General features: G+C 34.0%; 3 protein-coding genes across 4 annotated transcripts; 2 read left to right on the top strand and 1 right to left on the bottom strand.

Annotated features, from left to right (window-relative positions):
• Positions 1-41: 41 nt before the first annotated feature.
• Positions 42-8,201, bottom strand: LOC101205902 (mediator of RNA polymerase II transcription subunit 17). Of its 2 annotated transcripts, none has more exons than XM_011657790.2 (11): positions 7,579-8,201; positions 4,999-5,128; positions 4,851-4,885; positions 4,178-4,322; positions 3,670-3,868; positions 2,572-2,685; positions 2,275-2,360; positions 1,696-2,080; positions 1,140-1,601; positions 688-1,011; positions 42-602 (listed from the first exon to the last, which is right to left on the bottom strand). In XM_011657790.2, the coding sequence occupies exons 4-11, from the start codon at positions 4,264-4,266 to the stop codon at positions 273-275; spliced, it is 1,989 nt and encodes a 662-aa protein (XP_011656092.1). In that variant the 5' UTR covers positions 4,267-4,322; positions 4,851-4,885; positions 4,999-5,128; positions 7,579-8,201; the 3' UTR covers positions 42-272. The 2 variants fall into 2 exon arrangements, with proteins under 2 accessions (XP_011656092.1, XP_011656093.1); XM_011657791.2 differs by having other exon boundaries at positions 4,851-4,880.
• Positions 8,202-10,357: 2,156 nt separating this feature from the next.
• Positions 10,358-12,068, top strand: LOC101207737. The gene is made up of 3 exons (XM_004141589.2): positions 10,358-10,618; positions 10,714-10,925; positions 11,522-12,068. The coding sequence occupies exons 1-3, from the start codon at positions 10,358-10,360 to the stop codon at positions 12,066-12,068; spliced, it is 1,020 nt and encodes a 339-aa protein (XP_004141637.1).
• A 976-nt stretch (positions 12,069-13,044) lies between these two features.
• On the top strand, positions 13,045-16,364 carry LOC101207495. The gene is made up of 5 exons (XM_004141588.3): positions 13,045-13,063; positions 14,546-14,811; positions 14,911-15,122; positions 15,390-15,639; positions 15,858-16,364. The coding sequence occupies exons 1-5, from the start codon at positions 13,045-13,047 to the stop codon at positions 16,146-16,148; spliced, it is 1,038 nt and encodes a 345-aa protein (XP_004141636.1). The 3' UTR covers positions 16,149-16,364.
• The last annotated feature ends 1,886 nt before the right edge of the window (positions 16,365-18,250 follow it).

Below are 18,250 nucleotides of genomic sequence, written 5' to 3'. Positions count from 1 at the left end.
TATTTTTAAAAATTTGTTATTAAAAAAAAGTTACCTCAAACTTAAAAACTAAATATCACTAAACAGTTTCTTCCTCTTGAAGTCAGCTTCCAGCCATCCATTGCTTTACATTCACAATTTTTGCATAAGCTATAAGTAATACATGAGGTGTTCAGTAAGCAATGCAGACAAAAAACTGAAGATACCATTAGATCCAAAAATCTAGAGGCGGAATTACAATTACAAGAAGACGATGCAATTTCTATTTGTAATTCGAGACAAGAAAATCATGGTTATAGGCTACCACCAACTCCACTGCATAAACTAACCAAATCCATTAATGTTGAATGCAAAACTTCTAGAGATAAATGCCCCAAAAACTTCCTGTATTCAGGTACAACATCTGAAGTCTCAAAGTTAAGTTTCCTGTCTTCCATCAATCCGTCGTCCATTACCAACCACCATGAAAGACATCCTTGAGGATCTTCTGGGTCCACGTGGGCTACCAGCCGGAGTGTTTCACCTTGTTCAAGCTCAAATGACAGACTTAGGAAGTCACGGTTGGCCTTTATTCCCCAGATTAGAGCCTCCTCGTGAAGCCAAAGAATAATCTGGCTCGCAACCTGTTACGGAAACACAACACTACTTTTACTGCTACTTTCCAGTGATAAAGAAGCTCAAAAGCAAGGAAATCTACTTTGAACTCACCTGCAACAGAATTATAACAGGAAGATCGGCCAAGTCACAGCTGTATCTGTTCGTTGAATAAATATCCTTGGAATTTCCGTTGAACAAGCCAACAACATTAGGTGCACCTTCTCCTTCAATGGTAATGCAATCATCATTTACAACAACTTTAGTTAGAAACTGTGTTTTGGTTACATTATTCATTTGATAACCGTCTGATGTACGAGCCTTGATGCTATTAGGATGAAGTATGGACCAAGGAACTTCCATAAAAAACGTCCAAGATGATTTTCGAGAATTCCAAGTGGGATGAGATATCAATTGAAGAAATGGGACTTTCCAGACCTGAGAACCAACCAAAGTTAAACTTCCAAGATTAATATGCTGGTAACATCAAATGCATAAAGCATAATTCTTGTGAAGCAGTGTGCTTCCACTGGAAATTGATTAATTATCAAGTGTTAGGACTTTACCACATTTTCAAGCTCCATGAGAACATTGTTTGCGAACATTCTGTGAGCCAGCGACAAACAGAAATGACCAAGAAGTCCAGACCCATCATTAGAAACTTGACCAGATTGCCTGCTTAATGATGAAATGGGTCTATCATTTGATTTTACAAATACTAGCTCATGGAAAATTTGTTGCAGATATATCTCAAAAGTTATATGATTAGGATTCCGCAATTTCTTTTCAAGTGGATCACTTCTATCTGGTAATTCAATCCCATCAAGCGAATCAAAAGGCAAACTTGCATTTTCCAGAATCTCGGAATTTGCACCTTCAACAGTTTGGGAACTTTGACCAGATGGCACTAGAGAGATAAAGACCGAGGTACCCTGATCTATACTTAATTGTAAGTAATTTTCTCGTATGCCAGTCACGTTGATACCAACAGATGGATTGAATGCTTCCTGATTCACCAAATCAAACACCTGAAACCAGGAAAAAAAATGGGATATCATGTGATGGGGAACAAAAGTAGGAAGGACTTCAAATGAGCAAAGATCAAAGTATTAAAGAAACTACCTGCTCGCTGAAAATGGCATGGTGAACTTGACGGAGAAGTGAGTTTGTTTCCTTTATGTACTCATCGTCATTTGTAAACTCCTTTTCCCTGTTTACCGAAGACTGATTGGAAGGATTTGTAGACTCATTTTTATCACGTTCCAAAGGATTTTCCACATTACATCCACTGAGAAATCCAAAACGAAGGGAGTGGCATGAATTTGGAGGCAAATTAATTGCCAGCATTCCAGACGAATCATGATCAACACGAATAGTAGATGATGATGGTCGAAAGACGGATGAAGGATCACATGATGAATTGTCAAATAAATCAATGGTAAAGCCTTCATTTGCAGGAGCTGGAGCAGCAACTCGCTGCCTTTTAACCTTCCAGTTTTGCTGCAATCTGATATACATCATCAGAAAATACTGAAAATATATGAAATTGGAAAGCATTGAGAGCATCAAAAGGTTTCCGATTGCTTCAATATATATTGTACTATAATTCATTGATATATACTTGTATTTAACAATGGCATACAATTTTGAGCATAGATTCATAGCACGATGGTCGTTTGATAAATGAAGAGAATTGATTACCGAATTAAAGCACCATAAAATCTTGCTTCCCTTGCAACCTGTCGTTCCAAACCTTTAGCTGACTGCTTGAAATATTTACCAAGATGCTGTAGATGAAGGGGTAAATGATAAAATCAGGCACTTTTAAATTGATAGTACAAATAATAACATAAAATATGAATCGAATAATACTGGCAATTGATGTTTACAACATGGTCGTGCCAGCCCAATCAAAGTAAGGTAATCAAATAAGGAAATAAGGGCGTAAGTCAAGCTCAAGCATCACTTCTGAGAAGAAAAGAAGGATAAAAATAGTACTCGAAAGCATTGTAGTTTCGTTGCTACAGAAACTCCAAGATCTGCTAGAACTTCATTAGGTAATGGTTTTGGCCTTGTCATTCCAGCCACAGTTACTGCATCATTAGCTTCCACCTACAGTTATATCAAGATAGATAATACTTATAATGGCACAATGTTTCTAAATATAATATTCTCAAGAAACCATTTTATTAAAACTAATTCATTACAGCTAGCAAGCAAAGAAAAATAACCACAATTCTAAATCCTGACAATTATGAGTTTAATCCTATCTCCTCCCTAATGAAACCGACAGAACCTGGTTCTCCCAAACAATTCTTGGGAGAGAAAAATGAAAAAAGACATAAAGCATCAAAATCTTCCGCTAGGAGAGATGAAATGGTGATTTACAGAGAGCCTAGTGTAAGAGAACTCAAGTCAACAATATGATTTTGTCAGACACATTGTCAATGTATATCCATAAAGCTAATAAAAATTAAAGATCAGTTTGTAGGTTGATGAATCCTCCGTACAAGACTGTGTTTAGAAAACTACGCCTACATGCACTTTCCAGAGAAGGCACCATTAATAAAGCGCACTTGAGATAAGCCCAATATTCTTTTTCTATTACTTTTAAAGAAACTAAAAAATATTTTACTATAATGTTTATTTTTCTTCCGACGGTCTCCAATAAAATCTCTATATTTTACACTTAATCTTGTATAAAAAAATTATTGCCATTTTCTCGACGATCTTCAATAAAATCTCTTTTCTGCTGTCTTTACACTTATATTTTACACTTATTTTTTTCGCACCTTGCACTTAAGTTAAGTTCAAAAGGACTATTGCACTTTAGTGCCACGCTTTTTGAAAAAGAAAAATATGCCAAGACATATATGTAATGAAAAATCTAAGACAATTTGCCTATACATTTGCTTGCACCTTTTTTCTTTAGAACAAAGAAATATTTGCATGCACATTTATTGATTGAAACTAATACAAGCAACGTTTTCCCATTATTTATTCAAAGAACGTTATGCTAAAAAATATCTAGCAAATTAGAGGCATTGTATGGTAAAAGAATCTAGCAAATTAGAGGCATATGATATATAAACTCACGGTGTTGATAAGGTCTATGATAACAGAGAGCTCTTGATGAGCCAACTGCAAGTTTTCTATCATGCTCTGCCATTGCCATGGTGTTGAACTCTCCTTGGAGCTCTTCTTCTGCTTCTTTTTGTCATCGTCCTTCTCTATTGCCCAAGCAAAGTCAATTCTCCGAATAAGCGACAACCGTTTCTCTTCATAACCAACATCTCTGTTAACAATATAACACAAATCAATCTCAATTAATCAAAGAAATTGAGCATAAACTTTTACCAAGAAAATTAAAAAATACATTTAAAGATCAGATGCAATTTAGCAGAATGCGATCAATTGTGTAGAGATCACTCCAAGTGATCACCAATATACGGACACAAAAGTAAACAAAATTAACAATGTTGAAGCATAAGCAGACATTCATCAACTAAGACATATCTTCTTCTACCATAACGCACATACAAACTAATTAATGTTTCATCTCAGGAAGAAAAATGGGGAGAAAACCAGGGAAGAAGGGACATACGATGGAAATCGTTCGAGACCATTCTCTTCTATGGCCTCCAAGCGCTTAACAGGAAGCTTGTCAAGAGAAACTTTCATGTCTTCATCCATATTCACACTGTACTTTCCCAGAATAATCTTGGGAGGGAAAAGGTTTGGAGCAAGCCCTAGAATGGAAGACAAGTCCGTGATTAGTGAGAGTCCTCAACTCTGTCTCAGCTGATGACCATAAAAAAAAATTACAGAATTGTCCCTGAAAATTTTTATATACATAAGGGGTTTATATGGGTTGAGTTGAGAAGTTTTTTGGACCACTCAAAATTTTCAGTCATCTACCATAAAGACCCAAACAAGGTCTCCAACCTAACCCAATCCTTTAAATTTAGGTAATCTTGGGAGGGAAAGGTTTGAAGCAAGCCCTAGAATGGAAAAGTCCATGATCAGCATGCGAGTCTAACGGAGGGCAAATCTGTCTCAGATGATGACCACAAAAAACAAAAATGACAAAATTGTCCATGAAATTTTTGGATATGCATAAGAGGTGTATATAGGTTAAGTTGAGGAAATTTTTGGACCGCTCAAAATTGAGTCATCTACCATAAAGACCCAAACAAGGTCTTCAACCTAACAAACACAACACTACATCAAAACCCAGATATATATATATGTAAAGAAAGAAAATTAAGCTTACATACCTCACACTAAAGAATAGTTGAGAGGCCTGACTGTGCTGGGAGAGAAATTGAGTTATTAGAAATTTAATGAAACAGTCTGTATTTTCCAATACAACTATTGTGAAAAAGATGCAAAAAAACATTACAGTTAGAAACATTTATAACTTACACAATTCAGCAGAAGCAACTTATTACAAACAATTTCTAAGTCAAGCTATCAAATCTTAAGAGATATCCTTTGATGTCCTGCACCTGAATGACCAACTTCACTTCCTTCAGAACTTTCGCCTGATCCTTATCTGAAAGGATTTTGGAAAAACAAAAATGAGTACCAAAGGTTATTCCCATATAAAACGATGAAATTTTCTTTGAAAACTTTCATAAATAAAAGCATAAAAATCATTGTAGAACTTTTGGTCAAAACTAAATGTTGCAAGCTGAAACTTTCTACTAGTCTTTCAACAATACCAAAACGTTTTTAATAAACTTTCAACACCTTTAATAAACAAAACTTTCATACTTTTAAAATAATAATCTTCCAATACTGAATACAAAGCTTTCAATCGGTCAAAACTTTCATACAATAGAGCTTTGAGTCAATACAGAGCTTTCGATCGGTCAATATTTTAGTACAACAGAGCTTTGACTCATTCAATACTATCAACTACAGAATATAAAAGATGCATATTTGCACCATCCTAATATATATGGTTACCCATTGACAAAGCTAGTCATTTATTTAGTCAGTCAGAGATGTCGATTAACAATTAAATCAACCAAAATAACACTCAAATAACTAATTGTGAGATCACATGAGGGTAACACACACACGAATCTTCATTCTGAAGAAATGCAAACCACTATATGGTGTCATCTCATAGATGTGGGCCATGTGGCTACAACAAAAATAAGCATACAATATCCAAAAACAGAGACTTGATATCTCAAGATACCTTATCCAATTGTTAATAAGCATTTTCAACAACACTTGCAGTCATGTAGTTTCAAATAGCAATTTTAATAAAAGAAATCATCAAATCAACCATTCAAACTTCCAAGAGTTTACAAAAGTAACAAAACCAAAACAGAAACACATTAAGTTGAAAATCATTGAAATACTTGCATCTATCATTCAAAACAGTCACATACTTTCATTTGACAAAATGAACTAAAAATATACAAAACACTTTCAGTCAATCCTCAAACCAATTTTTTTAATGAAAACAACTTACATTGAGAAATAATGAAAGAATACAAGGACATACAAAAAAACCAGTCCACAAAACCACGCTTTTAATGTAAGGGGGACCAACTAAGTAAAATGTTGCCTATAGAATAGTTACAAACATTCTTCGAAATCAAAACCCAAAGAGATAAGTGAAATCTAACCAAAGACCAAATCTCACTATGTCCCCTCTCTCTACCCCTAAACACTCTGGCATTCCATAAAAAGTGAAATAACCATGCACACCCCAACACGCCATAAAAAGCCTCCCTTATCACTGAAGGGCGGATGGAAAAGGAACTCCTCGATCGACACTCTAACACACCTAAGCCGACAAAGCTAACAGCAAAATCGTGCAGAAAGGAGCACCACACGACGCTCGCAAACTAACAATCCCAAAAGAGGTGATCAAGATCTCCCTCTGCCATTTGACACAACATACAACAGAAAGGCTCAACAAGCAAAGTCGTCCTCCTGACAAGCCTATCAACAGTGTTGACCCGGCCAAGCAAGACTTGCCAGATAAAGAACCTAACTTTCTTAAGAACCTTAGTCCTCCACACCACATCACAGACCGACTCCTTAAGGGGTGCAGAATCCAACAACAGACATAACAAAGATTTACAACAAAAACCCCAACTAGGATTAGGATTCCAAACACGAGCATCTCTCCTCCCGTCTCTAATAGTGCACCCTTGAGTACGGAAAGAAAAGAGGCCACTTCAGTCATTTCCATATTGGTCAAGTTACGACGGAACCCGAAAGAGAAAAATACAGAATTCTCAGATCTCAACAAAAGATCTGAGATAGTACAATTTTTGGACAAGGAACGATGATACAGATGTGGAAAAACAGTACAAAGGGAATTCTCCACCACCCATCTATCCTTCTAGAAAAAAGTGTCCTGACCATCCCCAACAAAGTAGGGAGCTCAAATAAAATATTCTTCCAAGGATTTCGGAAAGTGCCTTTGACCCCTCTCAGTGGTCCACTCAAAAGGATGGGAACCAAATAGAACATACTTTCAAAAATCCAAAACAAACTTTCAACCATTTGTCCAATCACAGTAGTCAAAACCTAATTTTATCAAAAGTTTTAGAATGGAAGGGATTTAGAAACTACAATTCTCAATCCAAAAATTCATTTCCTTGAACAAACATCAACTTTTAGAAACCTAGGCCCTAAACACAATGTTCAAATGTTAAGACTAAGTTCAAAAACCTCGATCCAAACCCAGCAGATCTTTCAACAGGAACATTCTTATGCAAAAATCCACCATAAACCTTAATTAGTCATATCTGAATTAGTCCAAAACTACAACCAACAAACTTTCACAAGTAAAAAACTGCTCTAAAATACTTCAGTCGAGTCCCAACTAGTCCAAATACGTTCAAACTTGTTGAAATTCGAACACTTAAAATTTACCCAAACATAATATCAGATGAGTTCCAAGAATTCAGAATAAAATTTGGACACTTAAATCCAATTCGAAAGGAAATTAAAGCAATGAATAATGATCCTTACCGAATCTTACTGAAAGGATTCCAAACCATGCTGGCCATGCTGTTTGGTGTTTGAAAGCATCCAAACTTGCAGATTTGAACCTTATAAGTTGTGAGTAAATTGATTTAAGGCCAATCGAAGTGTGGGTCAATGCCGAAACTCGTCAAAAAGGAGAGGAACCCGCTGTCTTCAAGAACCGCGCATGAATGCGTGGATGTGATACGCAACGACAGGTCGTCGGAGCTGCTCGTTGGTGAGGTTGTGTAAAAATGATTCACAAAAGCTCACATTCGCGGGTGGTCAGAGGCTGATGACCAAGTTTTCGTCTACACAGCGCCGCCGTCGGAGACTCGTCGGCCCCCGGTGGAGAAGAACTGCCCGAGAATGGGAGAAGGGTATGGAGAAATGACGCTTTTAGATTTTCTTTTCTTTTTTGCCAAATTTTAAAAATGTAAAGCTAATTGCTCTATTGAGAAATATATTCGCACGTGTCCTAAATTATACGCTATTTGGTCAAGGGCACGGAGGAGGCGAACGAGGAGAGACGGAGCTGAGACGGAGGAGACGCCGGAGAGGGAGAGTCGGAGGTGAAGTGTCGCGTGAGAACTGAGAAGTGGAAAAAAAAATTAAACTGAGAAAACCTAATCACTAATTTCCTTCTCTTTTTTTTCTTATTAAATAAATTATATTCTTTTAATTAACTTGGATTGAAGTCAAATTTTTTATTTTAATTCGAGAGTCAACCAAATATGAAAAAATGGCAATAAAACCAAATATGAAAAAATGGTAATAAAATGTCATGAATGTGAGCATTTTTGACAAGATAAAAAAATGGTAATAAAATACCAAGATATACTACCATAAGCCTTACTCTAGGTCTAAAAGTACTTTGGAGGGGTTTGGCCCATGGGTTTGGAATTATAGGAGTTTGGCTTGCTAAACTCATATTGTGTTTGGACATTTGTAATAAATTTCCTGGGACAGAAACCAAACCCAATTCTTTTTTATTGAATGTCATGTGTCATATGCTTGGTCGGGTTAATACTCTTCATAGACTTGTTAGGAGGAGGACTTCGCTTGGACCTTTTTGTTACTTACTTTGTTAGAAAGGGTAGGAAGACCTTGATCATCTTTTTTATGTCATGAGTATGGTGTTAGCTAGGGTCGTGGCCTTTTTGAAGCATTTGTGTAAATATCAAAGGGCTCCTTCTCCATCCACTCTTCAAATGAAAATGGAGATTTTATGATTTGACAAGATGCGGGATGTGAGAATCCTACATTCGTTATTTTATAGGAAGATGAGTGACTCCAGGCCTATAAAATGAGTCTACCTTCTTTGTTACAAATGTCTCAATCTAATACACACTTTAGCTTTTGTATATTGATAAAGAGTATAAGTAGTCAATTTTTTTTTTAAGAAAGTGGTTTTGTAACTATAGACGATGATAGAAAAATATTGTGTGTGATTATAATACATTTTGTAAAGGTATACGATATGGATTGTCAAACATATTATTGTATCTAACGAGCAACTTCTTAGTTTGTGTTCTTAAAGTTTTGATTAAGTTACACAGTGTTAAACTAATTTAATTTCTTCTTTTGGATTAATTGTTTGATGCATATTTGTTTTTAATGCTTCTGAAAAATTTGTCAATGCATGTTTTAATTATTCAATCATGTATGATAGTAGCTATACAAGAATTGAAAACTGTCTCCATGAATAGTATGATGATTATACTCAGCCAATTAGTTACTGTTTTAATTAACTTTATTGTTACTGAATGCTAGCACCCTCACATATTACAAAGAGTACTGAGAAAGAGAGGAAACCGAGAATGAGTGAGAGAGAGGAGAGATCAAATATCTATCTAATAGATCCATTTAAGGATTAAGATGTAAGAGAGAGAAGAGATTGAAATTGAAGAATGGATGTTATATCTATGCATGCAAGAGAGAGAATATATATATAGAAGAAGGTGTAAGATAAAGATGATGATATAAGAGAGAGAGCTAGAGAATAATATCGTAAATATACGTTGAGTCATGGCTGCATGTGAGAGAGAGAACTACACAAGACTTAGCTTTACATGATGTTACAGAAAACAGACAAACAAGAAAAAGAAAGTAACGTAAAATTTAAAGAGAGTAATCTTTTCTTCAAGATTGCCAGCTTAGACTCTTTACACTAAAGTATATTACGTGATTTCAAACTAACTTTGTTTTGACTATCTTCAATGCATATTATTATACGTTACATACGCACACAATATTCTATCACTCCACACATGAATGTACAATTAATTAATCTTAGACTAGATACGCTTCTCCTCTTTGTCTACTGCTATAAATTCTTGCACTCTTCACCATAGTTTCTTATGCAAAATATAATTGCTTTGGGTCCACACAAAAACACTTTTTAAAAGTGAAGGTATACATTCATTCTACCAAACTAAAGAAAAGCTTTTATTTTGTACATGCCTTTGAAATAATCTTCTATGTTCTTGTAGTTCTGCCAAAATCTTGTGTCTTCTTGAATCCTATATATCTTAAATTCCTATGTTTTTAACAATGCCTTAATGATCTTTACCTCTTATATATATATATAAACACTATTAGTTAACCACGACAATAAAATCTCTACTTGCAGCACTTTCACGTTGACGTTGCTAGATGTTGTTTTCTGTGATAAACATTTGATCATCACTGAGGGTAAGCTACGTAATTACATGGCCTCTAATGATGAAGTTTTGTTTATATTTTTATCCTTTATTATTATTTTTTTTTTGCAGAAAACAATAATATGATTACAGTAATAGGAGCAACAATTTTACTGGGTATTATTGGACGATGGATTTACCAAAGACTTATAAAGGTTCCACCTCCAAGAATAATATGTGGATTAGCAAATGGTCCTCCACTGACTTCCCCAAGAGTAAAGCTGAATGATGGAAGGCATTTGGCCTATAAAGAAATAGGAGTTCCTAAGGAAGAGGCTCAGTACAAAATTATTGTTTGTCATGGCTATGAGAACTGCAAAGATATGGACTTACCTATCGCTCAAGTACTACTAGCCTACCATCATATTCTTTGTTAATAATGTCTCTAATTAATTTTCGAACTATTTCCACTAAAATGTATACAATATTTGATTTATAGGAAGTTCTGGAGGAGCTTAAGGTGTACTTATTATTGTTCGATAGAGCTGGTTATTGTGAAAGTGATCCAAATCCATCACGTTCAGTGAAGACAGAGGCATTTGACATTCAAGAATTAGCTGACAAATTAGAGATTGGCACAAAATTTTATGTGATTGGACTGTCCATGGGAACATACCCTATTTGGGCTTGTCTCAAATATATTCCACACAGGCATGCACTTCGATATATCTTCACCCTTTCACTATCTTCTCAATGCTTCTTTTTCTCTGAATTGATGAAGTTTTTTTTATACTAATTTCATGTATTACTTGCTATAAACTGTGTATAGGTTTAAAATGCTATATAATTAGTCCTCGTATAAGATCTCTGCAGTTTTAAATGTTTAATTTTATTCAATATGCAAAATTTAAGATTGATTGGAAATCCTAAATTACATGAATCAAATGATTGATGTGAGTGTGTGTCAAATATATATTGAATGAAAAGAAATATGCATGGATGGTCTGATTACTGGGATTTTCTTTTTCGTTTTTGAACTTTGATGAAAAATTGCACAAATCGCTCTTGAACTATGAAATTTGTCACAATTACACTCTCCAACACTAAATTTTTAATTTGATCTATCACTCTTGAATTTTGTGGATTGTTACAATTACACCATTTGAACTTTTAATCTGATCAATTAGTCTCCCCGTAGTTGAGTTAATTTGTCATTTTTTATCGAAGTAACATCCGATGAAATTGAATAATGATCTTGCGAATTAATATAGGGATCTAAGAACTAACATAGGGTTTTATTTTGACAGACTCCTAGGAGCTTCATTAGTTGTACCAAGTGTGAACTTTTGGTGGCCTTCCTTTCCTTCAGCTTTATCGCAACATTCATTTGAGAAACTTCCTAAATCTTTCAAACGTACATATAAGATTGCATATTACACACCTTGGTTGATCAACTTGTGGATGACTCAAAAATGGTTTCCAGCATTTGAGCGTGATGGCCTGTTTCTTGCTTCTGATTTAACCATAGCAAACAGGATGGACAAACTCCCAGGAAAAAAAAATGCATTGCTACAAGGTGAACATGAATCTTTACATAGAGACATAATTTGTGCTAATGGAAAATGGGAGTTTGATCCAATGGAGTTGACAAATCCATTTCCTGATAATAAGGGAAGTGTCCATATGTGGCAAGGAAGTCAAGACCGTGTAGTTCCTATCGAATTGAATCGTTTTATAGTACAAAAGCTTCCATGGATTCAATATCATGAGCTTCCTAATTATGGTCATCTATTAGTTCATGAAGCTCCAAACTTTGAACTCGTACTTAGGGCACTTCTCGTTGTCGACGACTAAAATAATGACGAACAATTTTTGGAGCAAGTTAAGCATACTGACATGAACCGATGAAGTATCAAATTATTAATAAGAGGTTATTTAATAATAAATTGTGATGTAATATTAGTATTTTTAAGTTTGATCTTTTGGATGACATTTAAATAGGAATAGTTTAGTTTTTTTACAATAAAAATTAGGGTTTTATATATTGTGACCGAGGCTATTAGGTTGTTTTAATGAGTTTTTGATGATGAAATAAGTTTTAGCATTTGTGCTAATTGTCTTCAAGTTTAGCCAAAAACTTCTTGAATTTTGCAAAACATTCAAAATGGGATATTGATCATCCTATCTGTGGAGTACTGTTTGAATCGTGGGGCAAAGAACTACACATCCTATGCGTCATATGCTCCTAATTAATTAAAAGGAGTTGCAATATTATTTGAAGATAAGAGAACATGATGAAGTCGTAATGTGGTTGGTTTTTGACAAAATAGTAGAAGTGCAATTTGTCTCACATTGACTAAATTGATCAAGATTAGGAATTGGCAAAATAGTGATGCAAGTGTGTCAATTCTATGAGTTCAGCAAAGCTTGATAGTGGAGAAATTTGATCAACTTTTGCTTGAAGCAAGAATAAGTCAAGGATGGTTTAGTACAATCTTGGTTACACAAGTGCAACTTAAGCAGTTAGTGCAAGTGTTTCTAGTGCAATCCAAAGAGTATGATTTGAGCAGAGGATCATTACCAAAGAAGATAGTCTTCGAGTAGAAGATAAATTAATTGCTTGGAATTTGAACAATCTATGGTATCTTTCTCGTCGTCAGGGGAGACGAATGACTTCCTTTAAAGAAGATGAAATTCGTCCTTATGGTGTGTCCACTTTACCAATGATATAGAGGCCTATGATGTTATAAGAGGTTCCACCAACTATACTTTGCACATAAGCATTGACTTGGCAGTTATACAAGATGTTACGTGGGGGAAAGTTTCGTAGATGGCTAAAGGACTCCCAAGTAATCAACCAACAATAGGTGGAAGTTGCACCCACGTGCAAATATTGGCAAAAATTTGTTAGTATGCGACTGAAGAGGAAGGTGGGTATTCCAAGTGTGGTATACTCTTTATGGTGAAGTGAGAACAGTTCTCTAAGTTGAGAATTTTAATTGTTGATGAAGACGTCTAGAGGATATTAGAGAAGCTGTGAAACCTCGTTTACTTTGTCAAGGTAGAACTTTTTTGGTTTTTGTCAAAATTTTAGAAGTGCATTTTGTTCCACACATCGGTTAAATCGAAGAATAGGAATCAACTTCAAGCCTATAAAAGGACCTTGTCTCTAATTTCAAATCATCCTAATTAGAAACACTTTAAACTTAATTAGTATACTAATACTCTAAAATTGATTTCCTTTTGTATTCTCTCCTAGTTGGGAAAAATGTGCGAGAAGTCAAAAATTTTGACAAAACACTCTCGTAAGGTTGAGAGAGGCAAAATTGATTTCCTTTTTTGTTCGTGATTTTCTTTTCGAGTCAAAAATCTAATTTTTGTGTTTTTAGTTTTTAATGTTTCTTTTCATTTCTCAATTTTCTTTTGCTTTGTTTTTTAGAAGTGGGATGGAAGATTTTTCCCAACAGTTAATTTCACTAAAACATGATCTAAATTTCTATCGTTCACATCATTTTAGTCTGAGGATATGACTGCATTAGAAGCATAAAATCCTTGGTGCACACAAGAGAGATGGATTGATTGAGGAATAATAAGAGATGTAATATAGAGAGAAGAGAAGAAAGCGACTGAGAATGGAGGATGGATGCTCTGCATGCAAGCAAAAGAGAGGATAGAAGAATGTGTGAGATAAAAGGTGACGATCAACATATAAGAGAGTTAGAGAGTGATATCATAACATGTTGGGTCATGGCTGCATGTAAGAGAGAGAGAACACAAGACTTGTCCTTGCATGCATGATAAATGCTATCAAAAGAGACAAACAACCAAAACGAACATAACATGAAAAGAGAGCCCTTTTTCTTCAAAATTGTGAGACTATGTGAGCTCAAACTGATTCTGTTTTGAGTATCTTCAAAAGTAATAATGCATATTATACGTTTTACGAACACAGTACTCTCTCACTCCTCATGGAACAAATAATTGAAAGCTTAGACCAAATTGCTTTTCCTGTTTGTTTAATGCTATAAATTCTTGCTCTTCGATCTCCATGCTTTCTTATGCAAAACACAATATAATTGCTTATATTTGTTGTAGTTGATCTCCACACAAAAGCATTTTTTGAAAAGTGAAGGTATTGATCATTCTACTAAACTAAGAAGCTTTTAATTTGTACACAATAATTCAATTTTTTTTTTGCAGCACTTCACGTTGTCTTGTCGAGATTTTGTTTTTCTGTCATAACATTTGGTCATCATTATATATTTTTAGGTAAGCTAAGCAATTACATGACCTCTAATAATGAAGCTTTATTAGTTTTTTTCTTTTTGCAGAGTACAACAATATGATTACAGTAATAGGAGCATCAATATTGGGTATTATTGGATGGATTTATCAAAAACTTAAGAAGAAGGCTCCACCTCCAAGAATATGTGGATCAGCAAATGGTCCTCCACTGACTTCCCCTAGAGTAAAATTGAATGATGGAAGGCATTTAGCTTATAGAGAATTAGGAGTTCCTAAGGAAGAGGCTCAATACAAAATTATTCTTTGTCATGGCCTTGATAGCTGCAAAGATATGGACGTGCCTGTCTCTCAAGTACAAACTCTACTACATTATTATTATTATTGTTACTCATTAATATCTTTAACTTTTGTGTTATTTCCACTAAAATGTATTAAATAATTTGATTTGTAGGAACTTATGGAGGAACTTAAGGTGTACTTATTATTGTTCGATAGAGCTGGTTATTGTGAGAGTGATCCAAATCCATCACGTTCAGTGAAGACAGAAGCATTTGACATTCAAGAATTAGCTGACAAATTGGAGATTGGCACAAAATTTTATGTGATTGGATGTTCAATGGGAACATACCCTCTTTGGGCTTGCCTCAAATTTATTCCACACAGGCACTTCTATCTTTCCATCATCTCACTATATAATCTTCAATGCAAGTGATTGATCAATTGGCCGACCCACGTTCATTTATTAAGTGTTATAAAAGAAATATTAAGAGTAAAAAGATATATTGGTTTAAAACACTGTATTAGTTCTTCACATGTGATTGATCAATTGGCCGACCCACGTAGTTTGCTAATCGTTGCTGTCAACCTAAAGGGCGAATATATATAGAGATCAAAAGACTAACAAAGGGTTAAATTTTTTCTTTCTTGCAGACTTCTAGGAGCTGCACTAGTTGTACCAATTGTGAATTATTGGTGGCCTTCTCTTCCTTCAGCTTTATCACAACATTCATTTGAGAAATATCCTAAATCTTATAAACGTACGTTTAAGATTGCACATTACACACCTTCGTTATTCTACTGGTGGATGACTCAAAAATGGTTCAAAGTATTGGGTAGTGAAGGCATGTTTCTTGATTCTGATTTAACCATATTAAGTAAAATACTCAAACGTCCAGAACAGGTACCTATCTTCCCTTACTATTTATACATATTATCATATACATACTTTTGAGCCTAATTTTCCACATAATCAAAATCGATTTTTTTTTTTGGCATGATCATGTAAAGATTGAATTGGGTCTAGCTATTCTAGTCTATTGATGATAGAAAATAAATTTTTGCTAAATTTGAAAACGTTCGTGTTCTCTAATAATATTTTTCTTTTGCAATAAAAATCAGAAAAAAGTATTGCAACAAGGTGAACATGAATCTCTACACAGAGACTTACTTTGTGCATATGGAAAATGGGAGTTTGATCCAATGGAGTTAAGAAATCCATTTCCTGATGAGAAGGGAAGTGTTCATATGTGGCAAGGAAGTAAAGACCGTATAGTTCCTGTTGAATTGAATCGTTTTATAGCACAAAAACTTCCATGGATTCAATATCATGAGCTTCCTAATTATGGTCATCTATTAGTTCATGAACCTCAAAACTTTGAAGCCATATTGCGAGCACTTCTCATCCGATAACCTTCATTCGATGTTGGCATCATGGAAGCTTGCAGGCGACCCGACGACCAATATTCGTCAAAAATGTATTGTTGTTGTATTGAATAATTAGTTGTATTGTATTTTACAACGTATAATAGACGTAGTAGTTGAACTTTGCTTATATAGAGCTATGTCAAGGTGAATTAGGTATGTGCATGGTATTCACCATATCCGTTGAAAACAAAAAAACAAAATCTTACTCAAATTTCAAGAGCAAAACCAAGTTTTTAAAAGCTACTAATTTTTCTAACCCCAAATGGTTTTCAAATGAGTATTGGATATATGTTCGATTAATAGACCGTAGTTGGACACTTGCAGTCACTGTAATCAAGTTCTTCTTCGCCTATTTAGTACTTTCCTAACCATCTTTAAGAGTCTCTAAAGCAACTAATTAATACTTAGATAAATAAACTAATTAAGTACATAACTTTGGTGATTCTCATGTAGAGGTTATTCCTTCTTGCCCTATTTCTAGCGTATAAAAAGCAAAGCTCTCTCTTTTTAGATGTCTCTCCTGCATTAAACTCACAAAAACTTATGATATCATGAGTTCAAAGCTAACACCTTTTCAGTATTCAAAATTCTCCAAGTTAATTATACTAAAAGCTATCTGATGAATTTGAAGTTAACAGTACAATATATCATTTTTACTTAGCCAAATGCAATTGTTGAGCACTTGCCAATACAAGGTGTGACTTTGGGTATTCACATGTCTGAATCTCTAAAGGAACAGAAATGAAGAAAGTAAAGAAAAGTTAAAAGGGTACATTGGATTTCAAACTAGTGATATATTTGAATTACGTGACATTAGTCAAGATGAACGTCGGTTAGCCTGAACACTCATTGTACGCTCACCATTCAAAATCTCTACATAAAATATTACTATGTTAAAGACGTTTTGTTCCCCTAATATATTAGTCAACAATATATTTTATAGAAAATGATTTTAGATATAGTTGACATTTCTATTAGTTGTATTTGCATTATAATAAATAGGCAATATATTTCAAACTTTAGTGATGGAAACCCCTTACCTTCCTATTCCACGTTTTAATTTATGTGCATAATACAAAGACTATTAGACAATGTGATGTATCACCTTAGTTGAGATATCTCGGTACACTTTTTCATCTCTACTTTCTTATTTACAATATCCTCTTAAAAAGATGATATCTTCAGATATATAACAAACTGTACTGATAATAAATCACGATAGATCACATACTACTATTTATGTCACTGATAGACACATATAGTAATCTATTGCTAATAAATTGAGACATTTTTATTATATTTGTAAATGTTTTAAACTTTTTTGTTATTTAAAATAATTTATGTATAATAATTGACCAAAGGGACTTAAAAAAAAGAATAAAAGGCTTAGGGTAATTAAAAAAAAAAAGAATTATTGTTGAAGGTGATCAATATACAATAATGTAAGTTGTTTAATAGATCATTACTTTCCCTTAAACAATCTCTTATTAATTTCATGATTGGAAACTTTCTTCTCATCTTCCCATCTTCTTTAATTTCTTCCTCATCTCTTCCATACACAAAATTTAAATATACATCACAAAGTTTCATTACTCATCTAAATCACCCTTTTCTCCTCCACCTTTTAATTATATATTTCTTATATACTTTTATGTCCTCTCATCAAATAATGCTTTCACATGAAAGAAAATTCATCATTCAACATCTCTTTCAGGTGAGTAATATAGAATTTGCTGTGATTATACTTCCAATTGATGAGAGTTATGATAAATTTGATTTTTTTTTTTTTTTAGTTATTCTATGAACTATAAGAAATATTGTCCTAAATTTATAAATAAATCTTAATATTGGGCATAAAAAGATGAGATTATGATTTCTTTAGTATAACATGAAATCAAGATTGATGGTTAATTGAAAGAGATCTGGATATTAGAACAGAAGTTGAGATGTTGATCAGTAGTCAACGTTTGATTTTCCAATTTAGTTTCTCCACCTTTTAATTGATTCAATGCATATTTAAGAATCTAAAATTAAAAGTATTTTAACTTTGATGTTTAGATTATATTGGAATAATACTTTATTGTTAG

Source organism: Cucumis sativus, chromosome 5, assembly GCF_000004075.3.
Source record: "Cucumis sativus cultivar 9930 chromosome 5, Cucumber_9930_V3, whole genome shotgun sequence".
Lineage (NCBI taxonomy): Eukaryota > Viridiplantae > Streptophyta > Magnoliopsida > Cucurbitales > Cucurbitaceae > Cucumis > Cucumis sativus.
Note: the sequence above shows the minus strand (reverse complement) of the source record. Positions and strands in the feature narration are given on the sequence as shown.